Below are 20,612 nucleotides of genomic sequence, written 5' to 3'. Positions count from 1 at the left end.
TTTTTGATCTGTTGATAGACATAAATAAATGAAGCAAGTTTGATTCTTTATATCTTTTCATACGTTATAGTAAATGCCCCCTTTATTGTCCGGAAATTCTTTTTAACGCCCCACTATTGAAGTGCTAACAAGTTTAAACCCCTTTGTTTGCCCAGCTCTCCTTACAAAGCTTTACACGACCCCTTTGTTTGCTTTTCGCACATAGTCTGTTTCCGTTAATAATGAGCACTTTTGCCACTGTATAGCACCAGTCACCACTCACCATGCCACTGTTATAAACGTGTACAAAACGCCTTGTTACTTGTTGGGGTGCTGTTAGCTCTATCGTTTGCTGACTGTCTTTGCCACGTTCTTGCAGGGATCTTTGGCCATTAGTTCAACCTTCTTGTGAGTGTCTGAGTTCTGTGTTTGGAAGTAAAGAATATCCTCATTTCAACTTTTACTTTTACAACAAAGATCGATTGTTGTTTCTGAAATTTCTATGATAATCGACTCGATGGCCCGTTCGGTAAAGGTTATTGTTGCAGCGGGTCTCATCCTCGCAAACTGTTATCTACTGCTTCAAATCAGAAAAACAGTTAAGGTTGAGACAATAATACCAACCGGGTTTGATGGCCCGGAAGAGGAGCAGTTGCTGGATGAGACGACAGACTCAGACGAAAAATTACAAGTCCTAATCCAAGAAAACCTGCTGCGGTTAAAACGGCCTAAAATTGATACGGATGAAAAGAAAACAGTGGTGCTTATAGTGAGTGATTATAGGTCAGGTTCATCACTGTTAGGTGAAATGTTCAACCAAAACAACGACGTATATTACGTCTTTGAACCACTGAAGGACTGCATAACTACAGATACTAAGGATTTTCTAGAAGAGTTGTTAGAATGTGACCCTCCAAAATGGGGGATTCAACGGAGAAACCGGCAGTCGGGGTGTGAGCAAGACTCTCCCGTCTTCAAGAACAAAATATCTGCGTGTCTCCGGAAGAAGAATCATTCAGCTGAGTGTAGGAAGTATCCCATACTAGCTGCCAAGTTTATACGATTACGGAGTGTTGAGGAAGTACACGAGTACGGTATACTGAACAATGCAAATGTGTTCGTTATCCACAGCTTTAGAGATCCTCGGGGTACCATAAACTCGAGGCTTGCGTATGATAAAGTTTTCTACAATGGTCATGCTGTCCTGAAAAGTGCTATAACTCCAAAAATCGTGGGACATATGGCGGAATCCTTGTGTGGAAGATACTACAACGACTCAGTTTTCGGTGACAGTCTAAAAGAAAAATACCTGCGAATAAACTACGAAGATCTCTGTGAAGATCCTGACAGCAACATCAAGCGAGCATACGATCTGATCGGACATAAACCACCTCAGCGAGTGTTGGACTGGTTCAAGGAGCACACCAGCGCTGCAAGCACCTCCGCGGTGCAGGATAAGATGGGTCTGAGCAGGAACTCTAAACTTACGGCTGTTCGGTGGAAAGAGGAGCTTGGTCAGGAGTATATATGCGCTATTGAGGAGAAGTGTGGCCAGTTGATTGATTATATGAACTTGGATTACAGTTGCGCCGTCAGCTTTTCGAACTAACCGTACGTAAGCAGGCAGGAAAAAAACTTTTTCATTATGTTATTGTCAATTCTATATTGTTGCATTGGTACAGATGCATATTGCATGGCCATGCACATGGTATCAATAGGTATTCAAATACGATGATCTTGTTTATTATTTGGTCATTGATGGAATCATGTTCATTGTTTACTTATTTATCATATATCTAATTTTATACGCCCAAATGACTGTTATTTGTTGTTTTGTATCAAAAAAGTGACATGATTGAAAGCAGTAATTAAAAATTTCAACTTCCGAAGGATAACTATCAATTCCACAATGCCACAGATCCCGTAACTCCCAACTACGAAAAAATTAATCAGAGATTCACTTAATTACGGAATTGGTACTTCCTTTCTCACGTTCTAGCCAAAGTATAGAAAACAGAGCTTGACCAAAAGTATAACACTAAATTGCATCGTGCCGACCATCCACTAACTATGTTAATTCTCAATATTACTTTGCTTTCAGTTGCCCCCAAGTGCAGGGCTATAATCGGAGACTACATCAAGTACCTGCAAGTGACGCACGGTAAACAGGTGGTTCTGCCTACTAAGAAGGGAGAGGGTATCAACAGTCAGCCCAGCAAATCTAAAGCTGCTCCTGTAAGTATGCTTCTAAAAATGTTTACAGAGTACAGCAATAAATGATCATATAATAATGGGGGGGGGGGGGGGGGGGGGGGGGGGGGGGGTGTAACCCAAAAAAACCCAACTCCTACCCAAGAAAAGGTAATACTGGGATTGGGTTTTTTTGGGTTTTTTTGGGTTTTTTTGGGTTTTTTAAACAAAATTTAAACAAAATTCTAGCCATTTCATTAATTGTATTGAATGTGAATTATTTCCCACTGAGTCTTACCTACGTGTTGTTCTCATGTCTTAACTTAATAGATAGTTTACATAGTATATAAGTGTGTTTATATTGATAGTATGTTATCACGATAGCAAACAGGATGTCTCGTTCATCGAGATATAATCCATATGAATGCACAAAGTGGAAATGTGCCAAATGCGGCAAATGTGTTCTCCTGTCATGGAAGGAGGCTATGACGAAGGTCAAGGCAAGTCAAAGCACATGACTTAAATTACTTGACTTAAGGCGGCTTCAGAGTCCGACTCTCGATGATGTGTCTCCAAAGCTTTCTGTCCGCCATAAGCTCCTGAATCTCCCCAGTGTTCTTGAGTCCAGTGTCACTTATTAGGTTATCGACGAAGGTGAGCGGTGGTCTATCCCTCCCTAGGTTCCCAAAGGAGAAGTTGGTGTGCTGCCAGGTCATCATGTCGCTGGATGTGCCCAGCCAACCTCATTCTTCTGGCCTGTATCTTCGAAATAACTCTTGGGAGTGATCCAAAGACCTCCTTGTTGGTGCGATGTCCCCTCCAGTCCACGTTTAGGGCCATCCGAAGCATTCTACTGTAACATCCGTCTATTCTTTTCTTCAAAGATTCTGTTATTGTCCACGTTTTCGTTCCATACAGGAAGATTGATTCAACCGTAGCTTGAACAGACGGATCTTTAAATCTCGGCACAAATTGGACCTCCATATAGCCTACATTTTGTGGTAGGCAGCCCATGCCTTGGCCTTGCGTAACCTAAAATCGTGCTCCGTTGTACTAAAATCCTCAACTTCTTCTAAGGCATGTCCGTCCTTAGAAATTATTGTGTGTGGCTCCTCTCCTACTAAATTAACTGTAAGATCCTTGGTTTTAGACAAAAGAGATTTCCTGCCTAGCCTCCTCATCAGATGAGGCTTCTGTAGGACTGTAGTATGTGATGATAGTGAGCCTGGGCTTTCCATTAAGAGACATGGTGAGGATCCTTGCGCTGTAAGATTTTATAACTTTATAAGACTTATAGCCTCATATGCTGTCCTCGTCAAGATGATTCCTACTCACCCATTAGAAGCGCCAGCTGCGTTTCTCCACGCAGATGAGATCACTGGATGAATCCCTTTGTTCATCTTTTCTATTCTGGTATTCTCAGCAATCAGCATGCACTAGTGCACTACCCGATGTTCGATTCTTGCAGGGCAAGGATGTGCAGCTTGCTTCGAGAAAATAGTTCTTCAAGTTCGATGCGTTCTCTAGCTGTTCTTATGTTAAACGTGCCAACCTGAGCAGCCCTTTTACATGATACAATGCAATTGATGTTCATATTTTTTTGATGTTTTCTTGTTTGACTTTCTGTAGAAATAGGTTGTCGTGTTGTGGAGACCGAGTCATCAGCTTCTGTAATAGCAGCGTAATTACCCCGGCAACCACTTCCACTAGAAAAATAAGGGGCTTTTACCCTTCAGCTGTTGATAAACTTCATCTTGACTTTTCAGTTGGCTCACAATCCTGTGCAGTCCCCTGCTCATTGGCAGTGGATTGTGTTCTTAACTCTTGCGCCACTAAAAGGTTAAGGGCATCCGCTTGAACAATAGCCATATTTAACTCTCACCATAATATCTTGGGTATCTTGAGCATGTAATTGCACGAACATATGCTATACAAGACAAATGTGACACTTCCTTTTTCTACCCAACAGCATCAGTTGTAATCCTTACCCAATCGTCACCTGCTCCAGTGTGGGACTTTCCGATTTTATCCCAAAGCATAAGGAGATTAGAGTGAGAACAGAGCTACACTTTAGCGGAGACTAACCCTTCCCCTGACTACCTCGTTACCCGGTACCCCGGGCATAGGGAGCCGTATCCTGACTACCAGAGTGTGGTCCAGTCTAGCTGGGTCATAGTAGACTAGGTTGAACAGGGTAACAGCCAACACCTCTTTAGCTACTGTGCAATCCACTGTAAAGATTTACGAGTCTCAAAGCCTCTTGTAGACCAAGAGTTAAGGAGTCAATAGATCAAATTATTGAACTTCCAGGGCTCAATGTCTCCCGTCGACCGTCCTGCCTTTAGCCTGGACCCCCTGTCCAGTATCCAGTCTTCACCACGCGGAGGTAGTGGCTTTCATCATGCTGTCCGGTGAGTGTCTGGAAGAGGGCGCCAGCAGGATACCCCTTTTCAAAGTTCGGGAGCCTCACATCAGACCAGGGCTTCCACCCAGCTTCTATCCAGCGGTGACGCCTTGGGCCACCTAAGCTTCACACAACCATTGAAAGACCACCTGCCTACGTCTGTAAAAATTTTGATGATGCGATTATTACAGTCGAGGGTCTGATGCTCATGCTGTACATTCTCAGTGTAACAGCTGACAACAGTTATCAACACTTTATGCCCTGGCTGTTTACATCCGATGCCTGTGAGCAAACTTTATGCTTTCCTGCGCATATGCCTCCATGCAGGCATTAGAACTAATCTGTGTTCTAAGGATATGTTGGTTGGCATGGGCAAATCAAACCGTTCCCTCGAGCTTGATGCACTCGGCAAAAGTTTGATCCCTGTAACAGTTGCCCACTCTCGCAACAAGCTTGTTATACCGCATCCGAAAGCAGAGAAACTATTTTGAGGTAAAGATACTTCAATCCCAAGATTTTTCCAAGCTATGAAGAAGGGAGTCTCAAGGGGTAGAGAACTCATTCAAGAACACTGTAACTTTGAAGGAGAGGCTTTCCAACCATCTTCTGACGGAGCAGATAGTGACGAAGCGGAAACAGATGATGACGAAGAGGAAGTGGAGGATATTGACTCATCAGAGGAATTATCGAAAATAGTAACTCTGTATGGTGATGCTCTGCATCATGATACGGCTGTTGAGGTTTGCCTCAATGGAGGGCGAGATCGAATGCCATCCCAGTCAAGATTTTAGCGACTCCAGGGCCATAAACAAGCGAAGATATCACTTAATATCACATGTGATCATGCAGCTGATGGTAACTGCAAGATTCTTTCAGTTGGAGATAGAGCATGGTTTCTCGTTAAGCGGATGATCAAGAAAACGGAAACAGAGATCGTGAAGGTGAGAAGAAAGGCTTTATTCCTCTCGTACCGGTTGCGGTCAGGGTTGGGGTCATTAGTGAGTTGCGTCCCTACTAACTCAATTTGCCATGGCCATCGAAGTGAGCATTACATATGGCTGATATCATATCTGGATGGCCAACTTCTTCTGAGCACACCAGTGAATAAAATACTGCTTTTGGGTGATATTTAAGCGATTATATCTATTGTGATGTTGTAGTGATGAACCACAACAGTGATGTTGTACTGATAATTGTTTTGCTAGGTGCCTACATGATTTTATTTCCTTCAAATAAAAAATTTGTAAAAAATCCAAAAAAACCCAACTCCTACCCTGAAAAAGGTAATACTGGGATTGGGTTTTTTTGGGTTTTTTTGGGTTACACCCCCCCCCCCCCCCAATTATAGAACCGTTCGAAAATGTTGCTGTATCAGCTGTAAAATATGATGGGCACCCAAACATGGTAAACACAATATGGTTAAGAATCAGTCACAATTTAGCCGCTTGTTTGGAAAAAGTGTTAGAGAGAGTTCTCTCCTAATGACCTTTTAAATCTACTTGGTAGATCTTGCAACAACAACAACAACAACAGCCTTCCCCGCCTCTCACTGAGCAAAAGTTGCTTTTATACTTGTTGTATTGTCAGAACATTTCCTTGCGTTTTTTAACTTTCAACTATCCGTATATCCACTGCCAGCTAGCACGAAACTAATCTGATTGTCTAAAAAATAATCAGTAATTTGAATAAGTATTTATTAAAGCGGTCATTTGAAATTTATATTGAGCAACGTTATTACGTTCATGGTTAACTTAAAGGTTGCACCTGAGATGTGTTAAAAGGCAGACACTGATGTAGGTCGTAGGATAACAACAAAATATTTAGAGAGAGCTCTCTCTTGATAACCTTTTCAATTTAATACTTTCAACACATACTATAATATCCGCGGAGGGACCAGAGAAAGGCAACGATAATTAGCCTTTCCCCTCCACAATTACCAAGCAAAAGTTTCTTATATAAATCCTGTCACTTCGAAATATTTCCTTTCGTTTTGCAAATAGTTTCATATAAATTAAGTTCACTGTCAATATTCAATATTTATGTCATTTAACGAATTAGTAAATGTGCTGAACCTGACAGTCGACCTTTACCTAGAAATTCGATCTAATGTACATTATACTTTTATACTTAAGCTAAGTTATAATTAAAATTCCCGATTGCTTGTCCTACGGAAACATCAGAAATTTTGAACACTTAACATAAGTTATGTTACATAACAACAATCAACAATGTGACTCATAAATAACGTTACTAGCCGGCTATGACACATCCCACAGTACAGAAAATGACATACACCGTGTAAATTTATGAGCACGATATTTTGCACTATTATTCTTTCAAGATGACCGTTGAAGTTTCGGAGAAAGGCCACGGCTGGCAACCTTTTCCCCCAACATTTACTAAGCAAAAGTTTCTTTTATAAATCCTGAAATTTCGAAATATTTCCTTTCGTTTTGCAAATAGTTTCATATAATTTAAGTTCACTGTCAAAATTCAATATTTATGGCATTTAACGAATTAGTAAATGTGCTGAACCTGACAGTCGACCTTTACCTAGAAATTCGATCTAATGTCCAATATACTTAAGCTTAGTTAATGATAATTATAATTCAAAAAAGTTTTACAGATTGCTCGTCGTACAGAGTAAACACTAAACATCACAACAATCAATAATGCAACTCATAAATTTAGTGTTGAGTGTTCCTATCCGGTTATTACAAATCGCAAAGCAATTAAGACATTACATTCATCATGTTTCAGCCGATGAGCAGCATCAAGCAGAAGATGTCAGAAACAGTGATCTCCTCAAAACCAACAGAATCTGTTGAAAACAAGAGAACTGATATCAATCTTAATGATGGTTTCTTGTGTCGTGTGGATGATTTATTTCATTGCTTCGTTAACCCAGGTAGGTTAACCCAGATAAGGTGCATTATTCATTTCAGTTTTCGTTCAATATTTAAACCATAACGTGAGATGTTGCTTAACTCTACTTTTTTGCTTGTAGGTTACGATCAGAAAAATCAACACAATGTTTAATTAAATTTTTGACCAGTTAACAAAATTTTCATCATACGTTAATGTGAATAATTACTAATAAATGACTTTGTCATTTTGCAGATAAAATGAAGGCGTACTTCAATGGAGCTGCAGATGTAGACCCCAGAGAAGGCGGCAAGTTTTCTATGCTTTGTGGCATGATATCGGGTACATATCTCGAAATTAAGCCAAACGAATCGGTAAGCAACAACTTGTTACTGTGCTTTAGAGGGCGTGCGTTTTTAAATAAATGGTATTTTGTTGTACGAAGTAAATTTAAAGCAAAATTCCTTTAGCAGAGTAGATGTTAGAGTTAAGTTAAGTATCTGATGATAATATATGAATTAAAAATAAAAATCAATGTTTTTATCTCAGTCAATAAAGAATACTAACTTTGAAATAATTTGTCTCTAATAGCTAAATAATAACTATATATTAAAGGGATCATGAAGTGTCCCCGACTTAATCGTCAAAACATTTCACATATACTATCACATAGAAACACTAATATAACAATAGGGCTCGGAATTCCCAGATTCGTAACTTAATTATGTCGCGTGAAATCGATACAGGAAGATCGCCCTAAATTGTTGGATAGTGGCTAACTGTCAGACACCGCAATAGAAACAGTGTTAAAATGCACATTTTTATTCATGTGCTGTGGCGCCAATTTAATTGATAAAATCTTCAAATTAACGACACTTGATAGATTTGACTTTTATCTTTCGAAAATTGTGGTTGTATAATGTGCATAATATACACAAGCATCAAATAATTGTCTTATAAGTTTACGTACTGCTGTGTAATGTTGTAGGAAGAAAAACATTCAATTACCAAACGCTAAATAACAATACACGTTAGAAAGAACCTATTACTTAAAATAACCTTAAATTATAAATAGTTTTTTCTTGATACAAACATTTACTTGTTAAGTTCATGGCAAAATATGTCCATCATCAGTTCCAATACTGATAAAACCCGTATACCTTGATCCATCTGTGTTCGGAAACTTTTCCCGGATCGCCGACACAACACATGATGGAAGTACGTATCGAACCTTTCTATCCAATTGCAAAGCTTGAGCTACTATACTATGAAAACACGTGCCGCAGTCGACATCAAACGCGAAAATTTGTAACAGCTCTGACTTAGTTATTAATTCTTTAATTGGAAGATAAGACTTTTATCTACGGGGTACAGACTACGGATACATATGTTAGGTTCGTGTTTACACATTACACGTTATTCAAGAAAGCACACATTCGCAAGCTTTAAAATACAAAGACTGTACAGAACGAAAGTAAACAAATTGAACACTGATCGTGCTACATTCAAAGTCCATAAAGTGAGCTGTCTTTAATTGCTTGTAGGAACTAGATTAATCGATGTACACCAAATTTAGGAAGATATGTGAAATATAATGGTTTAAACCTGATGGTAATCTTGTCCGTTCAACAAAAAAACCAACAGAAAACTTGTTATGGACAATTAAAATCAGGCGTTTTTACACATGTCGTATATGCTCTCCCGTCACCTAGCCACTACTTGGAAAAATGTAATTGATATACCCCATATTATCTCAGCTTGTGAAGCAATTACGACGGAGCTATTTTGGGATTGTGGCAGAATTACTAAGCCTAGCTCACTACCCAAGTTTCGAGAATTTTTGAAGAATTCGCAAATTTACACTTCATGATCTCTTTAAATACGTTCAAAGCTGTTACCTGCTGTAAATTAAAATTTAACAGTAGTTAAGTAGTACTATAGATGAAGCAGTCTCGGTTGGACGTCGATCCCATAGATTCGAATATTCTCGGCTTAAAATTCTTTCCCATGAATTTGGCTAGTCTTTATCTCCGTTAATTTGGCTAGTCCCAGTTTCTACATCAATTTCAAGAGTTGAAATTCCTCCCCGCGTCACAGTAAGTCGCTCACTTAGCTGGTTGTAATGTACCTTCTTAAAGCCTCTATATTGCAGAGCCGTGCTGAGTGTAAGAATTTCCATGTCGCCAAATTGTTTTGTTCTCGGACGGTGTTTTGTTTTCGAATCTATTATATTTCTTTGGATATCCTCTTTGAAGATATTAAAGTTGTGGTCTTCCCAAATTGCTTGTCTAATGATTTCATCTGCCGACTTGGAACATGAAACATCGACCGTCTCATCAACTTTACCCATTCTGATCAGGGCCTCTAACGTTTTCTCGTCAGATAAAGATTTAACATGTTGAGGGTCAGCCCAGTACACCAGAATGACAAGGAAGGTCAAATGAACAGTCTCCATCAATATTCCTATAATGGCAAAATGAAACGGAGATATTCCGATATCTACACAAGTAAAATTACCATCTCCTCTCATATAGATCATAATAGTGAATATCACTGTTACGGTGGATTGAAGGAGTGAAGGTAATATCTTATAGGTAAATGTGATAATCCTCAGATCCGGAAGGTGATTTAAGAAAGTCATCATGAAAAGCCTCTGTCGGAGAACGGCGTGAACCGGAAATCTTACAAATGACTCTATCAGTAGGAAGCAAACAAATATGATGATGTTTTTTATTCGGATGCGCAAAGATTCAATATTTCTCAATGATAGTTTCACACTATGTCCTACTGCAAACAGATGCACTAAAAGTCTTAATAACCCCAAACACCCGCATATGTAGACTAACACATACAGGAACAGCAGCCAGGCAACTTTAGTCTGAAAAAAGCAGCAGCTAGATTCAGACTTCGTCACGATCACATTCAGCGCAGTTGAAAGAGAGCATGACCCTGCCTTGACTTCTTGAGAAAAGTCGTGGTTCACTAGCATGATGATGAAAACGACGGTGAATACTTTGCTAGCAATAGCAGTTGAGTGGACTACAAAGAGAATTATTTTTTGTGGATAAAATGCCTTCCAACCTTTACCGTATGTATAAAAGTTGAAGAGGCAATGAAAGAGCTCATGCTTTAGAAAATCCGCTCTCACGCATGTTCTGGGCAATGAAAGAATTGTCAAAATAAGAGACACTAGCTTCCAGTAATGCCAGAAACCTCCCCCATTTGACAGACCGAGTTTTGCAGAGGTTGAGAGGTAATCGGGAGCAATGTTGATGAGTTGTAAGATAAGCTGGGACTGATTTTCCAACATTTTTTCTCGACTTATTGCTTTTTGTAACAGAATCATTTTATGCTTGATATTTTTACACTTGCTGGTCCTGCAACTAGTTGAGTCATATGTTTGACAGTTCCGGCGGTCAAATGTCCCGGCTTGATGATTCCTAAGGAAATGTTTCCAAATAAAATGTTGGGTTGAAGAGAAAGTTAAAAGTGTTACAATATTTTTCCATGACCACTTTCTTGTATATCTGTGTCTCCCTCTCGACTCCTGTGGCTGTAATGAACGGATTTGTTTTGGCACACTCCACCCTACAAGTAACATCACGATCAATGACACCGACCCCAGCACTTTATTACCATCCTGAAACATACCAACCATCGTCACTAAATCAGTCACAGTATCCGCATAGTTAAACAGGCAGAGAAGGATAAGTCGTATCTTTGTGGAGGGTGGCAGGAGTTTACAGTCGTGGGCTGACTTTTCTTTCACCAGGGGAGTTTTGTTGGCATCATTTGCTTTCTCCCAATATCTGTTTCTGTTTCGATCCTGAAAACAAAAACACTTTTTTGAGGAATTTAAAACAAAGCTGTATTTGGTTTAAAACAGGGTTATGTAAAAGCTGAGTAATGTGTTAAGTAGGGATTTATAAAATCTTGTACAAGAAAAGAGCGAGAATACTTACGTCTTGGTTCCCTGAGATGTTGTCCGAGCACATTGCATAATTCTCTTAACTCTTCTCCGATGTATTTTAGTCTTCTTAATCTTTGAGGTGTTGTGGTTAGATGATTTTAACACTAATTAAATAGGTCTTTTCAGATTTAAGTCATTTTATCCATAAGATCACTTTCTCGACAATTGACACCTATAGTTTAGAGCCTATTTTAAAAATGTAATTAAAAATAATAGTTGGGTTTCAGTAGCACATAATTTCAACGTCAATTGATTTTTAGCAGTTTTATTTCAACATATGGGCGATTCCACGAAAAAGTAAGCCAGTGTCGAAAAAAATAAATCGGACAAAGAAGGCAATATATTATGACAGATATTTGTCTACACTCTACATTTCAAGGGATCGAATCATTGCATATAATGTTAACTGTAGTAGTTGTACAGCAATGCTAAGGTAAGGGTCCGCAGTAGTCCCATTACCTTAGTATTGCTGTACAACTAGTACAGAAGTAATCCGATAACACTCGACCTTTGCCTGATCCAGAGGATGTCACCATTTTACCTTCACACAGACATCGAACGCTGTAAGAAGATGACGATCAGACCTCGGTCCTCGTTATATAATGTTAACGTTTAAAATGATGACTGGGTGTTATAAAATTTAAAAAAACAGATCATATGACAGAGCAGAGTATACCTAATCCACAGTGGGGCTCCATGTTGACATTTAGCCTAAAAACGAGTTTTCCTAATGTTTTAGATTGTTGTAAATTCTGATAGAGAATAAATAACCGGATTCAATGCTTTTTAAATTAGCTCAATATCTCGGTTGGGTCAAAATTTACAACCATTTGAAAAGCGCGCCTGAAAATAACCTGCCTGCACATGCCCAGAAACTCAATTTCACTGCCATTTTTGAGTCAGGCTGAGGTTCCTTTTGTTTTCAATGTTTTTCAACTTTTGATTGATTGAACATGGATATAAGCATTCTTAGTACTGTTTAAGAAGAAAAAACCATGATTTCGGTCAATTTTGGATTTTTGGTAGCTAAAATTAGAATATTTTTCAAAAATAGGCCTTAAAATTTCATTCGCTGACCACAAATGGGTGGTAAAGTTATAAATGGCCCCATATGGCCCGGGTTTCATTATGTTTTCTACGTTTTCCCATAATTTTTCTAGCAGAATCCAGAAGATTTGGCTTCGGAACGCTTCGGAAAAAAAATTATGACCCATTTTTGGTACGAGCCTGAGGTGAAAAATCGCGTCAAAATAGCGCGAAAAATGAAAACTGATAGATTAAAAACTGATTTTTTCATTTATTTCATAGCTTTTTGGTGCACACTTTGATATTTTATGCTAATACCAGCAAAGTTCAATTGGAATAAGCAATATTTGGATGGAAAAATAGTGCATATGAGCCAAAAATAGCCAAAATCTGGCAATTTGAGCTCGGAAAATCCAGGGGCAACTCTGATTTCATAGGATTTTTCTTATGTTTTTGTCATATTGCATAGTTTTTATGGTTCTCCTTTCTGAAATACCCTTAAACAATCACATCAGCATGATTGATGACCATTTCCATACGAAAAAGCAGAAAAATGGGACAGAAACCGCTTAAAATTCGATGAAATCTTAAAACTGCTAGTCAAAAAAGATGCTTTTTGTGTGACAGAAAGTGCCAAATTTTCGAAAAAATTGATTTTTTGCCCAAAAAAGTAGTGAAAGTTGTCCAATTTCACTGAAATAAATCATAATTGACGATTTAATCCAAATTGACACCACCAAGATGTGGCCAGAGGCATAAAAGGGCAAAAAAACCAAATGTCATCATGCCCTTTACGCGAGCCCCACTGTGTAATCTCCCCCCAGTTATTATAAACAACGTGAATATTTTGCGATAAGGCGAGGCAAAGTTCTAGGGTGTGATTCTCGATGTAAAATAATCTTGGACATATCACATAAAAGCTCATTAGTGTAAGATGGCACGATATGTTGGCATAATGTACAAAATTGAATCATACATTCCTTTAGAAGCGAGAATACAAATCTACCACAATTTTATTCAGTCACACCTAAACTATTGTTCCTTGGTCTGGGACTTCACGTCTAGGACCAAAACTGAGTGCTTGTTCCGTCAACAAAAGAAAGAAATGAGAGCCATAATGCCAGGATTTGTGAATTATTTTTATAAAGATGGAAAACGGCACTAAATCTTTTTGAACTGCCATTTGATGTTAACAATTGCAATACACGGTATCATATTATCTAATTCACTAATCTTCACGAATAGAACTTTCCAATCAGCGGTCTACGGAGATAAAATAGAAATTCGTAACAGTTAGGAGGAGAAAAAATTTTCAATCTGTAGAAACATTTTTTAGAAAATTGTTAGTAAGGGGTCGTTCACATATTACGTTATCTGCCGAGGGGGGGGGGGGGGGTTTCCAAATGCTTACGGTTGATTACGGGGGGGGGGGGGGGGGGGCGGTTGGTCGTTGATTATGTAATAACAATTTTCTTTTTTATCCTCTAGAATAATAACAATTTGACAATATTTTAATTCAAATTCCACTCAATATCATTCTGAAGAGTGACAAAAAATTTAGAAATTATTGATCGGATATCCGACTATAGTAAGTAGTTTAGAAGGTGCTTGGCCGGATATCATAACAATGATTTCGGCTCATCATGATCAAGGTAGTATGAAACGTAGCTCAACGTAAAGAAAAATGATTTCCAGTCAAGGGGGGGGGGGGGGGGGGGGGGTTGTGTCAGGCCATGATAACGTAATATTGCTGTCAGGAGGAGGCGGGGGGGGGGTGGGTCTTGATTACGGTTGATTACGGAGGGGGGAGGGTGTAAAAATTGCTAAAATATTGATTACGTAATATTATGTGAACGACCCCTAAAGGTACACTTGAAATTACAGTACATGATGATGTAAATTAATCCCAAACCAATCTGAAATTGATGCCCAATCGTTAGGTTTTCTATTGATTACCAAATGTTCCCCCAGATACAATGGCACTGGAGGTTCAACGACTGGCCAGCTAACACTTACAGCACTGTTACCCTGAAATTTAAAGATACAGGAACCAGCACCGAGCTTACTTTGAACCAGGTATGTGAAACTTAATTTTGTGTTGGAGATGGCTAATGGCTCTGAAAGTGAAACATGTCAAATTAGTTAGTACCCTTGACAGTTATATTGGCATTGATTATTATGTAATATATAACCGATTGTTACTAACTATGTAGTAACCCATATAGTTACCAATGGGTACTAACTATCAGGGAGGTCCACCATGTTGATTGTTGATACCTTCATTTGTTACAGGTTGGTGTACCGCAGTACTCTGTTGAACAAATCAAATCTGGTTGGTACAAATACTACTTCAACGCCATCAAACGAACATTCGGATACGGCTCCGGTACTTTGTAACGCCAACTCTCAGATATGAGTTTCCTGAAGATGTTCGCTGTTTGACAACCTTTGGTTTGATAATAGATTGATGAGGTAGTGCATGGGATTTTAAGTATCGCTGGATTTTAAAATCGGTGGGACTTTGTTTAGGTTGAACTTTTATTCACTACTTTTTGACGTCTTTGGTTAGTGTCGTAAGCTGCTTTGAAAGGTCCTGTTCATATTAAAATTGATACAATTCGTATCATTTTATCATCTATGATGATAATATATTTTGATATTATGATCGTTTCTACGTTTTTGAGTTCCAAGACGCCAACCTCTCAGTTAAAATCACTGACCATACCTAATGATTTATTTTTAGGAAATCTTTGGATAAGGTTAATCACATGATATGATGCTTCTTATATATGATCATAACATAATATATAATATGCTTCTTATATTTATCTAATTGATTTCTGAGGAGTTATTCTGTTCTCATAATTACCAAAGTTTGAAGAGTAACCGAGCGAGATCAATGTCGTCTGGGAGACGGCAACTGATCTGACAACTTATATTGTCAAGACGATTTTATTGTTGTCACACCGTTCCATCCGATCTTGAAAGCTCGAAAAAGCAAAGTATTTGTAACCTGTTTTCTGTAAATATATTGTAAAACCATTCCAGAAAAATTGAGTTTTAATCAACAGAAATTTTCTTCTGTGATTGGAAATTACAATTGTCAAAAAATAAATAAAATTACTTATCTAATATTTACACTGCATGTGACACCAACAATAATGTATAACCAAATATATTTTATAGCCATGCCTGCCCCTGAAGAGCTGGTGATTGCCCAACCCCCAGAACCCTTGGCCACCTCAAAAAAGAGGAAGCGACCAAAATCAGCTGAGAAGAAGGGGAAAAAGAAGAAGGGATTGGATGGAAGTAAGCCGGCTAAGAGGATGACATGGACGAACAAACAGCGAGCACTGGTATTTGCAGCCCGGGGTATCACATTCCATGCCCGACATCTGATGAACGACCTCAGGATTCTCATGCCTCATTCTAAGACTGGTTGGTTTATTTACATTTTCTGGATACTCTTTTAAGCGGTGATCGGTGTTTCTCTTTGTAATTATCCTTGACTGAGTCTGCTGTAAATTTGTATAGATCCTTTTTTGCCATATTAAAAAAACAATTCTCCTTACAATTGCAGAAAACTAACTGTTAATTTTCACCTCAGACTCAAAGCTGGAGAGGAAAGAGGGACTTTACGCTATCAACGAGATTTGCGAAATGAAGAACTGCAACATGTCCATGTTTTTTGAGATGAGGAAGAAACTTGATCTCTTTATGTGGCTGTCTATGGTCCCGAACGGTCCTTCTGCCAGGTCAGTTCCGGTTAAATATCAATAATCTAGTATGTAGATTATGATCAATAGCTATGCTGTTTTCATGATGGCTTTTACAATAATTATGTTGATTAAGTGTAACAAAATCAATGCCATACATTGTAACTGCTGAGGACTTACTGGATACACGTCACGGCCATGACTTTTTCGCCTGACTATTTCGTCAGCACTTTAAATTTATGAAAATCAAATTTTGATCTGGATTTTTCCAGGTTTTTAGTACAGAACGTGCATACGATGGACGAGATGAGATTGACGGGAAATCATTTGAAGAGCAGCCGACCCTTGGTTACATTTAACAAAGCTTTTGACGAACAACCTCACCTTTCGTTGATAAAGGAACTGCTGAAGCAGGTGTGTTTTTATGATACCAGAAAATGAATCAAACCCGATTTACACCATAGCAAAAACAACAACTGTGGAAAAAAGTTTTTTTACAATGTGGAAATTTTACAAATAACAAAATATAATTTTCAGATGTTCGCTACCCCTAACATGCACCCGAAATCAAAACCGTTCTATGACCACGTACTTGGCTTCACCTATCTTGACGGCAGAATATGGTTCAGAAACTTCCAGGTAAACGTCAAGAACTACCCGGTAGTTCAACTACCGCTGCTTTTTTTGGAAATCTGTTTTCGACTTATTTTGTTTAAAATAATAATATTTTGCACGGTGTGTTCATACATTTTCATATGACGACCTTGCTCAAAGAACAAATAAAACTGTACTAGTAACTAAATAATTGCAATTGGGGACGAAATGAGAGTCTCCACTCACTGTACAACAAAATACATCATGTATTGTCGACAGATTTATTTTAACAATTGTGTGTTGCAGCTCTAGCTATGTAAAAAGTAATCTCACCTTTTCGTCTATGACAAATGCATGTAGCCGAAACGTCCACAATACACGATGTATTTTTTTTACAATGAGTGGAGACTCTCATTTCCTCCCCAATAATCTAATATGATCGATCCGCTCAAGAGAGCGAAAAAATATCCTTAAAACCGTCTACTGTTTGACCATTAAATTAAGGTTTGATAATGGTGTTAATTAACACTTAATTAACTAATTAACATCCGTCCTCAGATAACGGATCAAGCAGAAGGCAGTCTGGTCGAAGTTGGACCTCGGTTTTGTCTGTGGCTTATCAAGATCTTCAGCGGTAGCTTCAGCGGGAACGTTATTTACGACAACCCCAACTACAAATCACCCAATCAGTATAGGACTGAACTTAAAATTGCTGCTTCACACAGGTACATTTTTATCTTTGGAATACTTAATAAGTACTTTCAATTTTGAAAAGTAATCTGAATGTTAGTCAAGCAAACATGGTCTCTAATAGGGTTAATATCAAATCAGCACTTCACAGACACATCGTCATTTTAACTGTCACTATCAAAGCTCATACAAACCAAAATAATACAAAAAAAATGCTGGTAGGGAAAAAATCGTAAACAAAACGTTTAAAAAAGTCAATGATAGATAAATTAGTGTATGTTTTTTTCAAAAAATCTTTATCGGTTTAAAAACAGCGACATTTAAAACAAGAACGAAATTGAAGAATTCTCCAAAAACAAATCGAAAGCTTTCCTTTAAAACAAATATCAAACTTTTCTTTAAAACACCGAATGTTCATCAATCCCCTAGCCGCGACGTACAGTACATAGATTCTCATTTCTCAAGTAAACCACTTCACTTGATCTCAAAACAGACCAATTCAAGTGTCTTCACAGAAGTCTTCTTCGCTCCCCCTCTTCGGCAGACCTCTCACCCTCTGTTCCAGCCCAACACCTCACCAGAGGTGCAGATATCATCTTCATTCTGGACTTGAGGAATTCTCTGAAACTATAGAGCGTCAGACTGTAGATATAGAAGTTTCCAACTAAATCCAGAGCAGCAATTTGCCATGCAGCCCTTCCAAGGGGAATATATCCGTCAAAAGACGGGACAATGTAAAAGATCTCCAAAGGAAGGGTAGCTGCGGTATGGACAGCTACCGTCAGCAGCACAGTCAGGACTCCCTGCCACTGTAAACCTCCAGGTCTTCTATCAGCAATCCTCCTAACCATCACAATCAGCATCACGCTACTTGCCATTGTAACTACAGTGGAAATCAGCACTGGTACTATATATACGGTATTGAATACCGTAGTTCCGGGAATCCCGCAATCGTAGTGGAGGTAGTTGAAGTAAGCACCACCTTGACCTAAATTCCCTGTTGAGATGGTTACAATGATTAATACTAAGCTGTATAGCCATATACCACAAGCTGCCGACTGAGCAGTTTTACTGGAAACACTTATAGCTCTGAGAGGAAACTTGACGATGAGCGTCTTGGACACAGCTAGGACACTTATGAGCAGGAATCCTACTGATGAAAAGTACACGTTTGCAAAATGGCTCAGATTGCAGAGGATATCACCAAGGATCCAACCATTTGCAGCCAAGGAGACTGCAACAGGCACGATGGTAAAGACTACCAGCAACAAATCTACCACAGCAAGGTGTTGGATAAAGGTAACCATTACTTTGTGGAGCTTGATTGCATTATATCTAAGCGAGCCGATCAAAATAAGAGTGTCCCCGATCACGGACGAAGTGAATATGAAGGAATTGTAGCCGATCAGAAGTCCTCTCTCTGTTTTGCTGTGAATCCCGTACAGTGTGTAGTTGTCGTACTTCATGCTGGGGCAGAAAACTGAAAAGCTTCTGTAAGAGGCGAGGAAGCTGCAGTGGTCCAAGAAAAGGAAAAAAGGAATTATATTACCGACATGTGACTACATTTTACAAATCATGGTCGAATTCTCATACTGAGTCGGGGGGCGGACTGGGTTTTGTGGTAATATAAAACCGGCAAAATCTTTTTAAAACTATTACAATTTATAATATAACATTTATATAATATAATGTATAAGGGGTCGTTCCCATATTACGTAATCAGCTGAGGGGGAGGAGGGTTTCCAAATGGTTACGCTAGTGTAATTTTGACACAATAGCTATGCGTAAAACTGAGTACGAAGAGGGGGGGCCGGGGGGGGGGGGGGGTAAAATTGTTTAACAAGTGATTACGTAATACTAATATGTGAACGACCCCAACACTATCGTCATCCTCTGGGTACTCCCCTAGCTGTATGATGTAAATCCTTACTTTTTACCGATTCTTAGTGATACCTTTCAAAAGGTGAACACAGGTATAATTTTCTTATTTTTTTAAGTTCAGCTAAACGGTTACTGTCCATGACCTGAAATTCTCCTCACTTCCTCCTGCCTTACGGTCACACTCCTTCAAATTCATGTCATACCAAATGCAGAATCTAGGTCTTCTGATAATTTCATACCATAGTTTACCAGAAAATTCATCATCACAACAGAGAAACTCAAGATAAAAGTAAAACATTTCGAACACCTTGTTTGAACACCGATCACAGCGTTTGTCGCCGGTTTCAAAGATAAGGAATTATTGATCAATAAAAACTTAACTAACATCTAGAAAGTTCTTCACTCGGGATGACAAATCTTTGTCTCAGGTACAAAGCCAAAGCAGAGAAGAATGCTAAGAAGGCTGCCGTGGAGATCATTCCCAAGGAAGATGAATTGGACGAGATTTTCCACACAATTACTAAAGACGAATTAAAACAAGCTGGATAGACGGAAACTTTTAATCTTAAATTTGTTTTAGTCGTTTTGGGGAATTTTAAATCTGAGCATTATAATCTGATCTATTATTTCTGGACGTTTTCAGTCTTTTTATTTTTTACATATTTCCGATTATTAACGGGCTGAGTGAGAGTGAGAATACAAAAACTGACCTGAAATGTAAAATCATTTTGTGAATCCGAAGAGAAGTTTCCTTCTCATGTACTGTTATTTGCGGGCTTAAAAATTAAGATATTTAGTGGCTGTTGGTCTAGAATCAAGTGTTACTGTTCGGCTATTTTAATCCAGCCTTTAGCCTTACTGTTGACAATTTTAGATAATTTATTCAATTTTACAAACTTATCCCTGACTTTTGACTGCTTCATCTTTAATTAATAAGATATTTTAGAGCATGTAATTTCGACCTGGATGAGATCCAATGGAACGCCCTGGAACTTTAAATTTATGTATTAGTGTCTGATGACCTCAGTCTGCAGGGCTATCTAAAGAGCTATGCATGTGAACTGAGATACTACTAGGAATTTAAGGCATTTAGGTAATGATCTAGCACAAGCATCCTATTGCTCGAAATGCTTAAATGTAACTTGGTCGATCTCATCAGCATTTCGCTGTCTCTGCCGTGAGATTTTAGATGTTTTGTGTCCAGAAAAGTGAGTCTTGAAATCATTTGCAAATTGCTTCTGTGGTTCGAATCACTATTAACTGTTAAACTGTAAATTAAAAACGGTAGAACCTGCGA

The 20,612-nt window shown here is 38.6% G+C and overlaps 3 protein-coding genes across 5 annotated transcripts in view; 2 read left to right on the top strand and 1 right to left on the bottom strand.

Annotated features, from left to right (window-relative positions):
* LOC134817572 (ribosome biogenesis protein BRX1 homolog) overlaps window positions 1-20,215 on the top strand; it is a 59,406-nt gene extending 39,191 nt beyond the window's left edge. The window contains exons 2-7 of one of the 3 annotated variants that reach the window (XM_063826770.1): window positions 15,621-15,872; window positions 16,042-16,189; window positions 16,423-16,564; window positions 16,688-16,789; window positions 17,303-17,469; window positions 19,744-20,215. In XM_063826770.1, the coding sequence (XP_063682840.1) occupies window positions 15,623-15,872; window positions 16,042-16,189; window positions 16,423-16,564; window positions 16,688-16,789; window positions 17,303-17,469; window positions 19,744-19,864 (930 nt within the window). In that variant the 5' untranslated portion in view covers window positions 15,621-15,622 and the 3' untranslated portion in view covers window positions 19,865-20,215. Of the gene's footprint in view, window positions 1-2,080; window positions 2,215-7,333; window positions 7,482-7,693; window positions 7,813-14,405; window positions 14,511-14,726; window positions 15,491-15,593; window positions 15,873-16,041; window positions 16,190-16,422; window positions 16,565-16,687; window positions 16,790-17,302; window positions 17,470-19,743 lie in introns of those variants that run through there. The other 2 variants (XM_063826769.1, XM_063826768.1) reach the window with 2 other exon arrangements.
* LOC134817571 (carbohydrate sulfotransferase 1-like) lies at window positions 278-1,785 on the top strand. Its single transcript, XM_063826767.1, has one exon. The coding sequence runs from the start codon at window positions 482-484 to the stop codon at window positions 1,586-1,588; it is 1,107 nt and encodes a 368-aa protein (XP_063682837.1). The 5' UTR covers window positions 278-481; the 3' UTR covers window positions 1,589-1,785.
* LOC134817573 (melatonin receptor type 1C-like) lies at window positions 17,846-18,964 on the bottom strand. Its single transcript, XM_063826771.1, has one exon. It carries the CDS (start codon window positions 18,898-18,900, stop codon window positions 17,944-17,946), a length of 957 nt encoding a protein of 318 aa, XP_063682841.1. The 5' UTR covers window positions 18,901-18,964; the 3' UTR covers window positions 17,846-17,943.
* Window positions 20,216-20,612: the final 397 nt, after the last annotated feature.

Source organism: Bolinopsis microptera, chromosome 6 (genome assembly GCF_026151205.1).
Source record: "Bolinopsis microptera isolate Bmic1 chromosome 6, MBARI_Bmic_1.0, whole genome shotgun sequence".
In the NCBI taxonomy this organism is placed as follows: domain Eukaryota; kingdom Metazoa; phylum Ctenophora; class Tentaculata; order Lobata; family Bolinopsidae; genus Bolinopsis; species Bolinopsis microptera.
The sequence above is the reverse complement of the archived record's forward strand: the minus strand, read 5'-3'. Positions and strand labels throughout refer to the sequence as shown.